At 35.5% G+C, this 14,684-nt stretch overlaps 1 protein-coding gene across 2 annotated transcripts in view; it reads right to left on the bottom strand.

The window, feature by feature from the left end:
* Positions 1 to 530: 530 nt before the first annotated feature.
* The window catches only part of tmem106ba (transmembrane protein 106Ba), a 43,905-nt gene continuing 29,751 nt past the window's right edge, over positions 531 to 14,684 (bottom strand). For both annotated transcript variants that reach the window (XM_039736644.1, XM_039736645.1), the window contains 4 exons: positions 13,436 to 13,576; positions 9,086 to 9,135; positions 7,428 to 7,481; positions 531 to 4,105 (listed from right to left, as the gene is read on the bottom strand). In XM_039736644.1, coding sequence (XP_039592578.1) covers positions 3,964 to 4,105; positions 7,428 to 7,481; positions 9,086 to 9,135; positions 13,436 to 13,576 — 387 coding nt within the window. In that variant the 3' untranslated portion in view covers positions 531 to 3,963. The remainder of the gene's footprint in view (positions 4,106 to 7,427; positions 7,482 to 9,085; positions 9,136 to 13,435; positions 13,577 to 14,684) is intronic.

The following is a 14,684-nucleotide window of genomic DNA, read 5'->3' on the forward strand; positions in this document are numbered from 1 at the left end:
GTGAAGCTGAAACATCATCCAATTATTTTTATGAGACTCCCAAGAGTCTCAATCCCAATTCAATTCAGCAGCACAATTCAACAGCCACATCAGTATTTCCTGTGAAAATGTAATCTTGAGAAAACTTGCATGTAATTAAAGGTCAATTCAAATTTCTGTGGGCTGTACAATAATCCAGCCATTAGTGCTGCTGCTTCATGGACCCAGCACTCTTGACTTTGAATCTCACACCAGGTCACTCACTGTTCATGAAGAGTCCTCTGGGTGTTGTCGTTATCCTCTTGCATCCCCAAAGACGTACCATGTTGGGCTAATGTGCCACTCAGAATCGTCTGTGTGGGTAGGTGTGTGTGTGTAAGCGGGCCCTGGCAATGACTTGCCCAACTTGGCATACAGTGCTGCTGGAATGGGCTCTAGCTTTGAGAAAGTTGAGACAGAGCAGATACTAAAACACACATAAGTGTAATATATAAAAAATAAATTATATACACACACACAAACACAAACAAATACATAAGAAACAACAAGAGTTACATGTCTGAATTGTGATTGTTTATTGTTCAAAAATATGGACCAGTGGACAAAAATAATAGAATTTGCTATAATATCATATGAATTATGGTAATTACTAAAAATACATTATTCTAAACAGTGCAAAATTAGAAATGCTACTCTGATGTTATTATAATTGTCATTAATTAATACCTTTCCATAGCTTAAACTGTGGAACACTCTCTTTTTGCTGAAATAATAAAACAAATGAATTTAAAGTAAAAATCATCTGGTCTCTTACAGCCAAATGCACTAATTTATTATAAGGCAAGTCTGGAGGTTTTAATAATAGGCTCAAAGGAAAATAATATTTTCTTGTCAGTTGATCTTCAATTCAACTGACAACTTAATGCCTGAATAATTTTACTTTATATTGCACATATCGTATGTTGATCAATTAGTCACTGTTGCAAATGTCTTTTTTGAAGGTCATTTATGACTTTACATTTTAGAAACATTTTAGAAACAAGAACTAAAAAGACCATTTTAAAGTATCACAATCTATACATTTGCCTTTGTATTTTGCATTTAACCAATGCATATCAGAAATAATCTTTAAAATGTAGAACCTACTACACATTTTGTCTTGTTTTATTAAGTGTTCCCTAATTACAAAAGGGTGCAAACCTAAAATATTTTTTAAATAAGCGATGTAAATGAATGTATGCAACTGCACACTTAAAGAGGCTGTTTAAAATATACAACATTGAAAATACACAAAAATACTGAGTTATTGTAAAATAAACCTATTGCACTAGTCAAATACAATAGCATAAATATCACTTATGTTAATTTAATCAACCCAAGATATCAAAATAACTCCTTCAAAATAAACTTAAAGCACACAGATGAGCTCATATTAAAAAATATTATAAATGAAGTTGAATAAAATATAGCAAAACACAACTGTAGTGTTGTGTACTAAAATCCTCAAAAACATTAATTATATATAGGAATACCAATACCACTAAAAATGATGTTGACTTAACTTGAGTCAAGCAATTTGCACTGATTTACTAATATATTAACACCACATGGTGGATATTTTCAGATCTCAAAGTCGGTGGAGTATTTCAAACATATGCAGTAACACTGGGACAGAAAATAAGATTCAAAAACAGGACACTGCCGCACAGTTGACCTAGGTGGTCTGCTCCCATAGATACAGTAAGATTGCTTGTGGCAGAAAACAAGCAAATTTAAAGAAGTGCATTTGTGCCTTGCCATCTTTCTGAAACCTTTGTTCCTACAGGCATAGAAAAGCATGTGTAATGCTGCACAAAAAAAAAAAAAAAATTGCTCAGAAAAATAATAATGCAGTATCATTGGTTTCAGTACACATCGTTCCAAATATTTTGGGACTTGCCACAATAGGTTTTAACAAACTATAAAGTAACATTAGAATTGGTAAAACATTAACACCATAGCAGGTCAAACTAAAAAAATAAAAGTGTTACACAAACTTTTGATTCCATGAAAGTGGTTTTGAATAATTAAACAGCATTTTACAAAAATGGGGACCTGTTTCTTTGCTGTGACTATGAAGACACAAAGGCATGCTACGGGAACTCTTGACCTATTAGGAAAAACCTGTGTGAAAGTCAGCACCTTCCCTGCACAGTAAAGAAACAAGGATTTCTAAAGAGATAAATACTTAACGCTCTATCAAAAAGAAGGAAATAGGGGTTCTTAAACTTCAAAATGCTCAGCCTATAACTTCAAAAAAACCTGAGAGTGCTGTATTTGTGCATACAAAACTGAAAATCTCTTGGGCACAGAAAGTGACAAATGCTTGACAGTAAAGTCTGCACAATGCATCCAGGTAATGTGTTTAGTTATGCTGTGGTTCTTATTCACATAAGGTAGCCTGGAGTATCCATTCAATAAAAAAAAATGAAAATTCCATATAATCACTACATTTTGCAAAGGTAACCTAATTAAAAAGACTGCTGAGTAAACAGAGTGTTTATCAAACTCTTCAAAATACATTTTTTTCTGTTAACTATTTAAATATCACTTCTAAGAGATATCATCTTCATTTTACAAAGTAACTTGATGATTAGCAAAAAAAATATTTTCCAGAGCCCACATTTACTATTGTCTTTCCATTCATCCACTTGTTGAATGCAAATTTATCAGGGCAAAGTTGTTGTAAGCAGCAACTTATCTATCCGGAGTAAACAAGTACTCAAAATTTCATCAAAATTAAGCATTATGTAACATGTTTTAAATGTTTTTACTTTTCAGAAAACATATTTTATAAAGTAATAAAAATCTGTGATACTTGTGAAAGGTCATCATCTGCTGAAAAAAAAAAAACAACTAAATGAAAATATTTATATATTCCCTGCTTATGTCAAACCAAAATTAATCTGTAGGTAATAATACAAGCCTACATGAAATAACATGATTAACTAATACAGTAATGCCATAGGTTCTGAGCAAACCATTAAAAAATCCAGTAAATGATAATATGCAATATCTCAAAATTAACTATTGCAAAAATTTTAAGCAGAATAAGGTTTAGAAACATATTACCTTATATAAACAACTGATCTGTATAAATACATTTCTAGCATAATGTACATTATTTTAGCTTTAACAAAACATGCCATTTAATGTGTTAGAATATCTCTGCAAGATGCAGACATCAGGTTAGCAGTCTACTGTAACATTTCGAAACAAATGAACATGGTTTTTAGGTAATGTGTTGAATATCTTCTTTACTGATAAAGCATTACTGTATTATTTACTATGCATAAATGTCTGATCTCTCAGTGTACATGACTGACTAAATAAATTGTTACAGATGTGTTTTCAAACATCAAGTTAATACACACAATGCAAGATAGTTTCCTAATTTTTGAAAAAAACTTTCAAAATATTTCAAGTGTAAGCATTAGCAAATTTCATAAGAAATAGTAAGCATTTCTTTCATTTCATGAATTAAACAGCATTTTTTGATCCATACTGTGCGGATTTTAATTCCTTCCTTTAGAATACTAAGCTTAAAACCATCAACTTGTACTTGCATAAGAGGGCTCCTAGATGAATTATGAAATGTAAACAAAGCAGTGTGCAACATTGGAGTATATAACTGTATTATGGTAACATTAACTGGATCGTTCATATACAACATAAAAAGAGTATCTGACACAAACTGGTAAGTAAAAGAATTTTCTTTTTAAACCTGTGCTTACAGTAATACGAGCTGTACATTAGGTTACCAGATTATCAAAGATAGAACTCATAAACAATAAAACAAAATCAAATTTAATAAAACTAGGTAAATAACACAGTGAGACCAGCTATACAATCTTCAAGTACAAACAAGTTGGAGTACCTAAAAGGTACTAATAAAAAAAAAACACTGGTATTCCCTCATCTCTTAAAATTAACCTTCTAAACACATTACTGCTGTGGTGGCTGGAGTATATTTAAAACTTCAGAATGGCCATGCAAGTAGGTAGTATTCCCTCCACAGTCCACATACTGATATCTCTCCTGAGAAACTTGCTCAGTATGACCGAAGTAGGCAGTTGTCACCGTTACTCTGTTGCAAATTAAATGAAAAAAGAAAAGTTAATACTGCAGAAAATAAGTCTTAAATGTGTATGTGCATTGCCTGTACAGTGCATCCGGAAAGTATTCACAGCGCATCACTTTTTCCACATTTTGTTATGTTACAGCCTTATTCCAAAACGGATTAAATTCATTTTTTTCCTCAGAATTCTACACACAACACCCCATAATGATAACGTCAAAAAAGTTTACTTGAGATTTTTGCAAATTTATTAAAAAATAAAAAAACTGAGAAAGAAAATGTACATAATTATTCACAGCCTTTGCCATGAAGCTTAAAATTGAGCTCAGGTGCATCCTGTTTCCCTTGATCATCCTTGAGATGTTTCTGCAGTTTAATTGGAGTCCACCTGTGGTAAATTCAGTTGATTGGACATGATTTGGAAAGGCACACACCTGTCTATATAAGGTCCCACAGTTGACAGTTCATGTCAGAGCACAAACCAAGCATGAAGTCAAAGGAACTGTCTGTAGACCTCAGAGACAGAATTGTCTCGAGGCACAAACCAGGGGAAGGTTACAGAAAATTTCTGCTGCTTTGAAGGTCCCAATGAGCTCAGTGGCCTCCATCATCCATAAGTGGAAGAAGTTTGAAACCACCAGGACTCTTCCTAGTGCTGGCCGGCCATCTAAACTGAGCAATCGGGGGAGAAGGGCCTTAGTCAGGGAGGTGACCAAGAATCTAATGGTCACTCTTTCAGAGCTCCAGAGGTCCTCTGTGGAGAGAGGAGAACCTTCCAGAAGGACAACCATCTCTGCAGCAATCCACCAATTAGGCCTGTATGGTAGAGTGGCCAGACGGAACCCACTCCTTAGTAAAAGGCACATGGCAGCCCGCCTGGAGTTTGCCAAAAGACACCTGAAGGACTCTCAGACCATGAGAAACAAAATTTTCTGGTCTGATGAGACAAAGATTGAACTCTTTGGTGTGAATGCCAGGATTCATGTTTGGAGGAAACCAGGCACTGCTCATCACCAGGCCAATACCATCCCTACAATGAAGCATGGTGGTGGCAGCATCATGCTGTGAGGATGTTTTTCAGCAGCAGGAACTGGGGGACTAGTCAGGATAAAGGGAAAGATGACTGCAGCAATGTACAGAGTCATCCTGGATGAACAACAACAACAACATTTATTTATACATTACATTTTCATACAAAAAGTAGCTTTACATAATGAAGAATAGAAAAATAAAAGACACAGTAAGAAAATAAAATAAGTCAACATTAATTAACATAGAATAAGAGTAAGATCCAATGGACAGGGTGGACAGAAAAAACAAAAAAAACTCCAGACGGCTGGAGAAAAAAATAAAATCTGTAGGGATTCCAGACCATTAGACTGCCCAGTCCCCTCTGGGCATTCTACCTAAAATAAATGAAATTTGGATTTAGGGTTCTCATGGAATAACTTGATTATGATGGTCACGTAGACTTCTGGCTTTTAATCCATCCATCATTGTTGGAGCATCATGATGCTTTGAGTAGGAGGTGGTGGCGCAGGCTACCACCACAAAGAAACCGGAAAAAGAAACAGAAGAGAGAGTAGGGGTCTCTCTGAAAACCTGCTCCAGAGTGCTCTTGACCTCAGACTGGGGCGATGGTTCATCTTTCAGCAGGACAACGACCCTAAGCACACAGCCAAGATATCAAAGGAGTGACTTCAGGACAACTCTGTGAATGTCCTTGAGTGGCCCAGCCAGAGCCCAGACTTGAATCCGATTGAACATCTCTGGAGAGATCTTAAAAATGGTTGTTCACTGACGCTTCCCATCCAACATGATGGAGCGTGAGCGGTGCTGCAAAGAGGAGTAGGTGAAACTGGCCAAGGATAGGTGTGCCAAGCTTGTGGCATCATATTCAAAAAGGCTTGAGGCTGTAATTGCTACCAAAGTTGCATTGACAAAGTATTGAGCAAAGGCTGTGAATACTTTTGTACATGTGATTTCTCAGTTTTTTTATTTTTAATAAATTTGCAAAAACCTCAAGTAAACTTTTTTCATGTTGTCATTATGGGGTGTTGTGTGTAGAATTCTGAGGAAAAAAATTAATTTAATCCATTTTGGAATAAGGCTGTAACATAACAAAATGAGGAAAAAGTGATGCGCTGTGAATACTTTCCAGATGCACTGTATATCAAACAAATCTGGGTTGGTCTTTAAAATGTTTGAATTATTAAATACAGCTATTGAGGAGCATAAAAAAAAAACACAAACCTGGGACAGACTTGGACCTTTGGTATTTTACAGTAAGTGCTGACCAGATTTGCATATTTATAGACTGCTACAGTATTTATGATATTTCTTCTATACAAAATTACTCAAAGGTTCCTCAAGTTGAAAGAAAACTGACCAGTAATTTGAAATAGCAAATGTGTATCATTTGGACTACATCTTCATGAAAAGGTTTTATGTACACCCCTGCCAAATTAAATTTTTTGTAGACATCATTGTCTTGATGGTTCAATATGAACTGGACTTGCATTTTTTTGCCTTGTAAACAAAAAAAAAAATCTCGCAAGTCACCCGAGTGATTGTTGAATAAATGTCAGAAATTGGCATCTTGATCAAATCAGCACAATGCCACTTAGTAGGCTGAATAACAAGACTCTAGGCATGCGATACCTAGAAACACAGTTGATAACTACACTGTATTCCCATGCTATTATCCATTTCCAGGAATTTTTGGGTCCCCTCTAGTAAATTATAATGTTTATCTATGTAACTTTCCAGAGGTAGCTACTGGGGTTCATAGATGTTTGGATGTTACTTTAAGGTTACTTATTTCTTCTTTTATCATTATTCTTGTTGTCCTGGTTGAGGATGTACACTTCTTGGCATGGCTGTCAATATGTTTTTAAATGTCTTCCCAAATACAGTACATACTGTTTGCCTAACAGTGGATTCATGGAGTCCAAACCTTTTGAAATCGCTTGATGAGCATCCACAAGGTTTTTCCACCTTGGTTCTTTGGCCCACTCAAACTTGCTTTACTCCGATGCAAGTTACAGAACTAAGGTTTCACCTATTTCTGCACCTGCATCGTTTTTTTACACTGGGTGGATTATTTTGCTGCATGGACATTTTCTTTCAAAAACACTCAAATTGATGAATGTTTATACTTTTTTTAATTAGCAAGTAACAAATTCTAATTAACTTTATTTTGTGTGATTAAAAACAAAACAAAAAAAATGAAATTAATGCAATGGGCTGACACACTTTCATGAACAACTATGATATTATGTAAATTCTGCTAATAAATATCATATGTAAAATGTAACAAATATTTACTTACTGCATCATCACTACAATATTATGTACTTTTATTGTAGCCAAGGTGCAATATTCACTGAAAGAAAGGGAAAAAAATCATATATATAAAGTCATTTTCAGTTTAAGGCAGGATTTAAGTAGAAATTAAATATAAGGTTCTAAAATAAAAACTAATAAAATACATAATTATATGGCAATAACAATTTAAATGCTCACAGTACTGTGTAAAATTTTAATGTTGGATTTGTGACTTGATATTTGTTGAATTTATACTGCCTTAAAGAAGTAAATAATAATAATAAATACAGAACTATTACATGCCTGGGAAGGGAATTAATTTTTATTTTCTTCATACTGAACTAATAAAAGGCTAAAACACATCCATAAATATAGCTACCTACATGTCAGTGCAGATTATAAAGTTAAGTCTGGGCTGCCGAAAGGCTTTCCACGCATACTTCAAAGAGACAAAATTACTAGGACTGCCCAGGCTTCCTTCAGTGGATCTATGTTTAAGTAGTTAAAATGAACATAAAAAACATTATATACAGTTGGGAAAAGCATCAATGGTAGTGCTTTCAGTCATATCAGATTTAATATTTGTAATGGTCTGTAAGCCCTACCACACTCAAGCACACTGGAAGAGGTTTGTCTGAAGTTTTGTCTAGTAGTTAAAAAAAAATCACGCCAACTCTTTGTGTATTTATATGTCACATGAACTATTTCTCTTGACTATGCATGCCATCAAAATGATCTTTCACACTTAATCCCAAGTTACAAACTAGGCATTAAACATTGCAAAATAATGCCCATATATGTGGTGATAAAATCTTTGAATATGGTCCAACCATCAACTACAACAAATCCTACAGAAATGTCTGCTCAGAGAAACAAGGTGTAAACCTAATTGTTGTCTGTTCATTTTTCAGCTTTAGTTTGTATGTAGGAAAGAATAGGAAAAATTAAATGAGGAATAAAGAGATATAATTTATAATAGATCGAAGACAATACTTTGCTGCTTTCTTGAAATTGGCCTAATTCAATTCTCTGCAAAAACTACAGTAAATGATAAGCCTCAGATGTTGTAATGCTGACCAATAAAAAATTCATCACTAGGTAAATGTGACAGAATTTGCTAACTAGGTATGCAAAGTTGGGGGGTGAGCAAAGTGTGAAGTCTTTTACATTTTAACACCATATAGCGCTTATCTAAGAAAACAAGTATGACTTCCTTTTCTCCCCTATAGAAGGATCCTGTGTGATCCATGAAATTGACCGAAAATTCATACCACTGAATATCCAGATGAACGTGTGATAAAGAATGGAAGGGTTGGTCAGACAGCTAATTAGGGTCAAAAACAATGAAAGATGTATTGGCAATTCCGAATCTAATATTCAAATGAGCTTACTGTTGTATAAAATTATTGCAGGAGTCATCTGTACAAATAACAAATATACATTTCTCAGTCTTTTAAAAGTTTACAGGATTGTTGGCATTTGAAATCTAGAAAAGGTATACACTACATTAATATCTCACTCCATGCGTTCCTCAGTATTCCAAGCAGGTTTAGTTGGGTCCAACTTTAAATGAAATGCTAACCATTTGTAAATAAATAAAACACGGTTTTAAAATTTTGTTCACCTTCAAAATGTTTGGTATATGAATAAAAAAATACTTACTACATGTAACTCATTTCTTCAGCTATTACTGTGGGTACCATGTAATCAATCTACAAAAGTAAAACATGTAAAACTCTTATTAAATATAATAAACAGACTGAACATTATGTATAAATTTATCATTATAAGCATTTGTTTACTGCATTTTACTTGCCAGATATTCTACGGCACAGATCTTAAACTGAAGAGCAACGGGTGACTGCACATTTTGATCTAGGCAATTTCTTAATTCAAAAATAATTCTAGATGTTAAAGGCATATGTGAAAATGAGTTAAATGTTAAATGTTACTAATAGTTCAGGTTTTCATTTCACCAAGAAGTTAATAAAAATACTTATTGATGCTTTTGTTCCACTTACTTTATTTGCTATTTTACTGCTGTTTCTTAACCATCTGACATATAAATATAAGGTGTAAACAGTAAGTTAGTGAAGAATGGAGGAGTAAAATTGATGATATTTGGGTGAACGGCCACTGGCACTGTCTTGATATTAAAATGGTTCATTGTACCATATACTCTGCTAATCAAATCAATGTATCTTCAAGATAACTGTTTGTGTAGAAATATGTATAATTTTATTTTTTGAAAGAGGGTACAATAGATAATAGCACCCAAGAATGAAAAAAGGAACAGAGTCACCATTGTTACTTAAAATAGCCTAAGGAAGTCATCCTTTTGACTCTGCCAGTCAAATATAATTAGAATTTACAAAATTGGATTCAGCGGGTTAGAAAATGGATGGATGGATGGAAAATTACAAAATTGCAAGTCATTTCATAAAAATTGTAATTTATGCAAATTCTGTCTGTCATCAGGAAAACAAACATGTTATTAAACCAAAGACCTTATCTAATGTGTTTTTTTTTTCTTGAAAAGTCCTATAAATGACCGATTTTTCTTGACCAATAAGAAAATGAGCTAGCTTGCCTACAATTTGTTTTCAGTTTAAGTCACAGAAACACTTTAAATAAACAGAATTATCAGGAGATGTTTAAAGGGTAAGTTTAGTATTTTTCAAGTCAGAAGTTATTTCTTCATAAACATGGTAAATGCATTTGTCACACAGAACTAGGTTCTAAAGTTAAGCATTTTTGACAAATTTAAAAAGTATCTTGCCTGCACTGATACAATGGAGGCTATGAGGCATAGGGGAAAAGCTTAAAAACTTACCAAAGATGTCCATTTTTCACTCCAAGACAGTTGTAGAATATTGATCTGTGTCTTGCGAACACACACATTTTGTAATATAGTTTAAAGTCATATTTTTAACAAAAAAACACCAGTATTATAAGATGCAATTTTAAAACAAAACCAGCTGTGCACAAGAGCACGGCACTTAATCTTCCTGCACAACAGTCTTTCACCATGGGAACAATTTTTCTCGAAAGAAAAAGTCACAGTAAACTTTTCATGGCACATGGTTGGTTTTGCTTCATTTCCCTTCTGTATTTATGTAAAAACAAACAAAAGTGAACAGAAAACACATCCTTATCACAAGAAAAATACTACCAGGAATATGTGATAAAATGGTTATTTCCATCTGAAACACCAAAGACTTTTTTTCATATATCGAAACGTATGCCACTTCATTAGTAAGTTTTTATACTTTGGTATTTCCGGTGGTGTCCTATACCCCGTAGCCTTCATTGTGCCAGGGCAGGCAAGATATCTTTTTTAATTTATAGAAAATGCTTAACCTTTGAACTCAATTTTGTGTGGTAAATGCATCTCTTCCATGTTTGTGAAGAAACAGATTTGATTTGAAAAACACCAAATTTATTCTTAAGGAATACTAAAAATTGACATGGAAAATAAAAATGCAACAATAAAAAATGGTCTCAACCTCACTCTCCCTCCCCTCACAAAACTGACACTTGTCAATAACTGAGGATTCAATCAATGCAACATAGTGATGGATTAGCTGAGTCCAGTGGTTTGCCAACATACAAGCCAAATAAAGTGCTTTTTCTGTAGCACCATCCAATTAGATGACAGAATGTTGATGAGGAAATCTCCTTATTTTGGTAAAATCCTTAACTTCTGAAACTGTAGGTACAGGAGCTATCTTGGGAAAACCAGAATGCAGCTCTGATCTAACATTGTTCTTGAAACAAATCCGAACTTTTCAGATTGGGATGAATGCTGCCATGAAACCCAGCCACAGGGGATGCACTAACCAGTGTGTTTCTTGGTGCTGGTCCCAAGCCTGGATAAATGGGGAGCGTTACGTCAGGAAGGGCATCCGGTGTAAAATTTTGCCAAATCAATATGTGGACAACAATATAAATTTCCATACCGGATCGGTTGGGCCCCGGGTTAACAGCGACCGCCACCAGTACTGTTAGCCAACAGGGTGCTGGCGGAAATTGGGCTACTGTTGGCCAAAGAAGAAGAAGGAGAAGAAGAGGGGGGGAGACGTGTCTGGAGGCAGGAAGAGAGGAGGAAAGTAAAGAGAGTGGAACTGAGGGTAGGAACTTTGGCAGTATGACTGGTAATGGGAGAGAGTTAGCAGATATGATGGAGAGAAGGAAGGTTGATATATTGTGTGTGCAAGAGACTAAATAGAAGGGGAGTAAGGCCAGGTGGATTGGAGGTGGATTCAAATTGTTCTATCATGGTTTGGATGGGAGGAGAAATGGGGCAGGAGTTATCCTGAAGAAACAGTAATGTCAAGAGTGTTTTGGAGGTGAAAAGAGTGTCAGGCAGAGTAATGATTATGAAGCTGGAAATTGGAGGTGTGATGATGAATATTGTTAGTGCATATGCACCGCAAGTTGGGTGTGCAATGGGTGAGGAAGAAGATTTTTGGAGTGAGTTGGATGAAGTGATGAACAGTGTACCCAAGGGACAGAAAGTGGTGATTGGAGCGGATTTCAACGGACATGTTGGTGAAGGGAACAGTAGAGACGAGGAGGTGATGGGTAGGTATGGTATCAAGGAGAGGAATGAAGAAGGTCAGAGGATAGTGGATTTTGCCAAAAGAATGGACATCACTGTGGTGAATATGTATTAGAAGAGGGAGGAACATAGGGTTTTGTACAAGAGTGGAGGAAGATGCACACAGGTAGATTACATCCTATGTAGAAGAGCTGATCTAAAGGAGATTGAAGACTGCAAAGTGGTGGCAGGGGAAAGTGTAGTTAAGCAGCATAGGATGGTGGTCAGTAGGATGACGTTGGAAATCAAGAAGAGGAAGAGAGTGAGGGCAGAGCCAAGGATCAAATGGTGGAAGTTGAAAAAAGAAGACTACAAGGTTGAGTTTAGGGAGGAGGTGAGACAGGCCCTAGGTGGCAGTGAAGAGTAACCAGACATCAGCTCTGAGCCCTTTCTTATTTGCAATGGTGATGGACAGGTTAAGAGAAGAAATTAGACAGGAGTCCTCGTGGACTATTGTTTGCTGATGACATTGTAATCTGTAGCGATAGTAAGGAGCAGGTTGTGGAGACCTTGGAGAGGTGGAGATATGCTCTAGAGAGGAAAAAAATGAAGGTCAGTAGGAACAAGACAGAACACATGTGTGTAAATGAGAGGGAGGTCATTGGAATGGTGAGGATGCAGGGAGTACAGTTGGTGAAGGTGGATGAGTTTAAATACTTGGGATCAACAGTACAGAATAATGGGGATTGTGGAAGAGAGGTGAAAAAGAGAGTGCAGGCAGGGTGGAATGGGTGGAGAAGAGTGTCAGGAATAATTTGTGACAGACGGGTATCAGCAAGAATGAAAGGGAAGGTCTACATGACGGTAGTGAGACCAGCTATGTTATATGGGTTGGAGACGGTGGCACTGATCAGAAAGCAGGAGACAGAGCAGGAGGTGGCAGAGTTAAAGATGCTAAGATTTGCACTGGGTGTGACGAGGATGGATAGGATTAGAAATGAGTACAGTAGAGGGTCAGCTCAAGTTGGATGGTTGGGAAACAAAGTCAGAGAGGCAAGATTGCGTTGGTTTGGACATGTGCAGAGGAGAGATGCTGGGTATATTGGGAAAAGGATGCTAAGGATAGAGCTGTCAGGGAAGAGGAAAAGAGGAAGGCCTAAGCGAAGGTTTATGGATGTTGTGAGATAGGACATGCAGATGATAGGTGTAACAGAACAAGATGCAGATGATCCGCTGTGGCAACCACTAACATGAGCAGCCGAAAGAAGAAGAAGATGAATGCTGGCATGAATCTTCAAATTAGTAATATTACTTACCAAGTACATTTATTACCACCTGTTGTATTTGATTGAAATACTACTACAGGAATGTGACTAATTATAGAATTTCTCAAATACTGTGTCAAAAAGTAATGTAAAATCCACACTCCCCCCACCAACCAAAACTGAAAAAAGATGAAAAAGAAACTGTACCTGTTTCATGTCAAGGGGACCAATCGATGTAAAATTGCTCAGTCGGGCTTTGCCAATAACAGTTTTTGAGAACTGGACCTGTGCACTGATGTTTGCAACTTCCACAGAATAATAGTTATTGTTTGTTATATTCAATGTATTCTTTATTAAAAAAAAAAAAAATACATTACTATTAAGATAAAAACATTCTATAAACAGACACGTAAGGCAATATACTACTGTAGCTCACTGGTATAGTGTTGGTGCAAATTTTAAGAAATTGTTATAAGAGGTGTAACATTACAATTTTATACACACAACACAGAAAACTCAAACTAATCATAAGCATAGAGGGCTAAAAAACTGCAATCTTTCTGCAGCCATGAGTTAAATATAACAATTTCTAATGTTTGTTCTTAATATATTTTCTTTAATCGGTTATGAAAAAATTTATAAAAACATCCTTACATTTCATCATATGTTCTTTTATCAGTTATGAAAAAATTTATAAAAACATCCTTACATTTCAAAGTTTATAAACTGAGGCATGACTCTTAATGCATTACAGATGCAAGTGAAAAATAAAAGCAATGGCACAGCTAAATATTAAACTGTAACTAGTAGCAGCAGGCAACTTAGCCAAAAATTCTGAACGTTTACATACATTCCAGTATAATGTGGTGTATATATTTTTCTGACTGAGTATAGCTTTCAAATTAAATAAAAAAATACACTGATGATAAACTGTACACACAGTCTCTTATCCATCAAAATATCTATTAAGGCTCTGCTACTCAAACAGATTTGACAGCTTGAACCTATGAAAATGTCAGCTTTTTTCCCTGACTCTCACTCAGGAACTGCCAAACAACCACAAGACATGATTTTGTTTCTTTCCCAATTTCAAATAGCTGGTTTTATACATAAATATGTACATTGTCAAATCTATATTAATTCAATATTTAATTCATAGGGGGTTGAAACTAGCGTCAAATCAGGCTAAACCACATACAGTATTATGGTATAATATGCAGTGTCTCACGCATGCACATAGGGGACAGTTGAAGGGCTCTAGTGACTCTAATTCTGCGCTGTTCTAAGGGTTGGTGCTATGTCCTAATGCCAATCTCTCTTCCTGCCTCTGCAGACTGGATGATTAATGGCTATAATACCTCTGACATCAGTTCCAATGTCTGTCCACCTGGACCCACCTCTTCCTATCAGAAGGACACAAAACTGAAACCTGCGCTATCTTGGAGCAGTTGTGTAT

This window comes from Polypterus senegalus, chromosome 15, assembly GCF_016835505.1.
Source record: "Polypterus senegalus isolate Bchr_013 chromosome 15, ASM1683550v1, whole genome shotgun sequence".
Lineage (NCBI taxonomy): Eukaryota > Metazoa > Chordata > Cladistia > Polypteriformes > Polypteridae > Polypterus > Polypterus senegalus.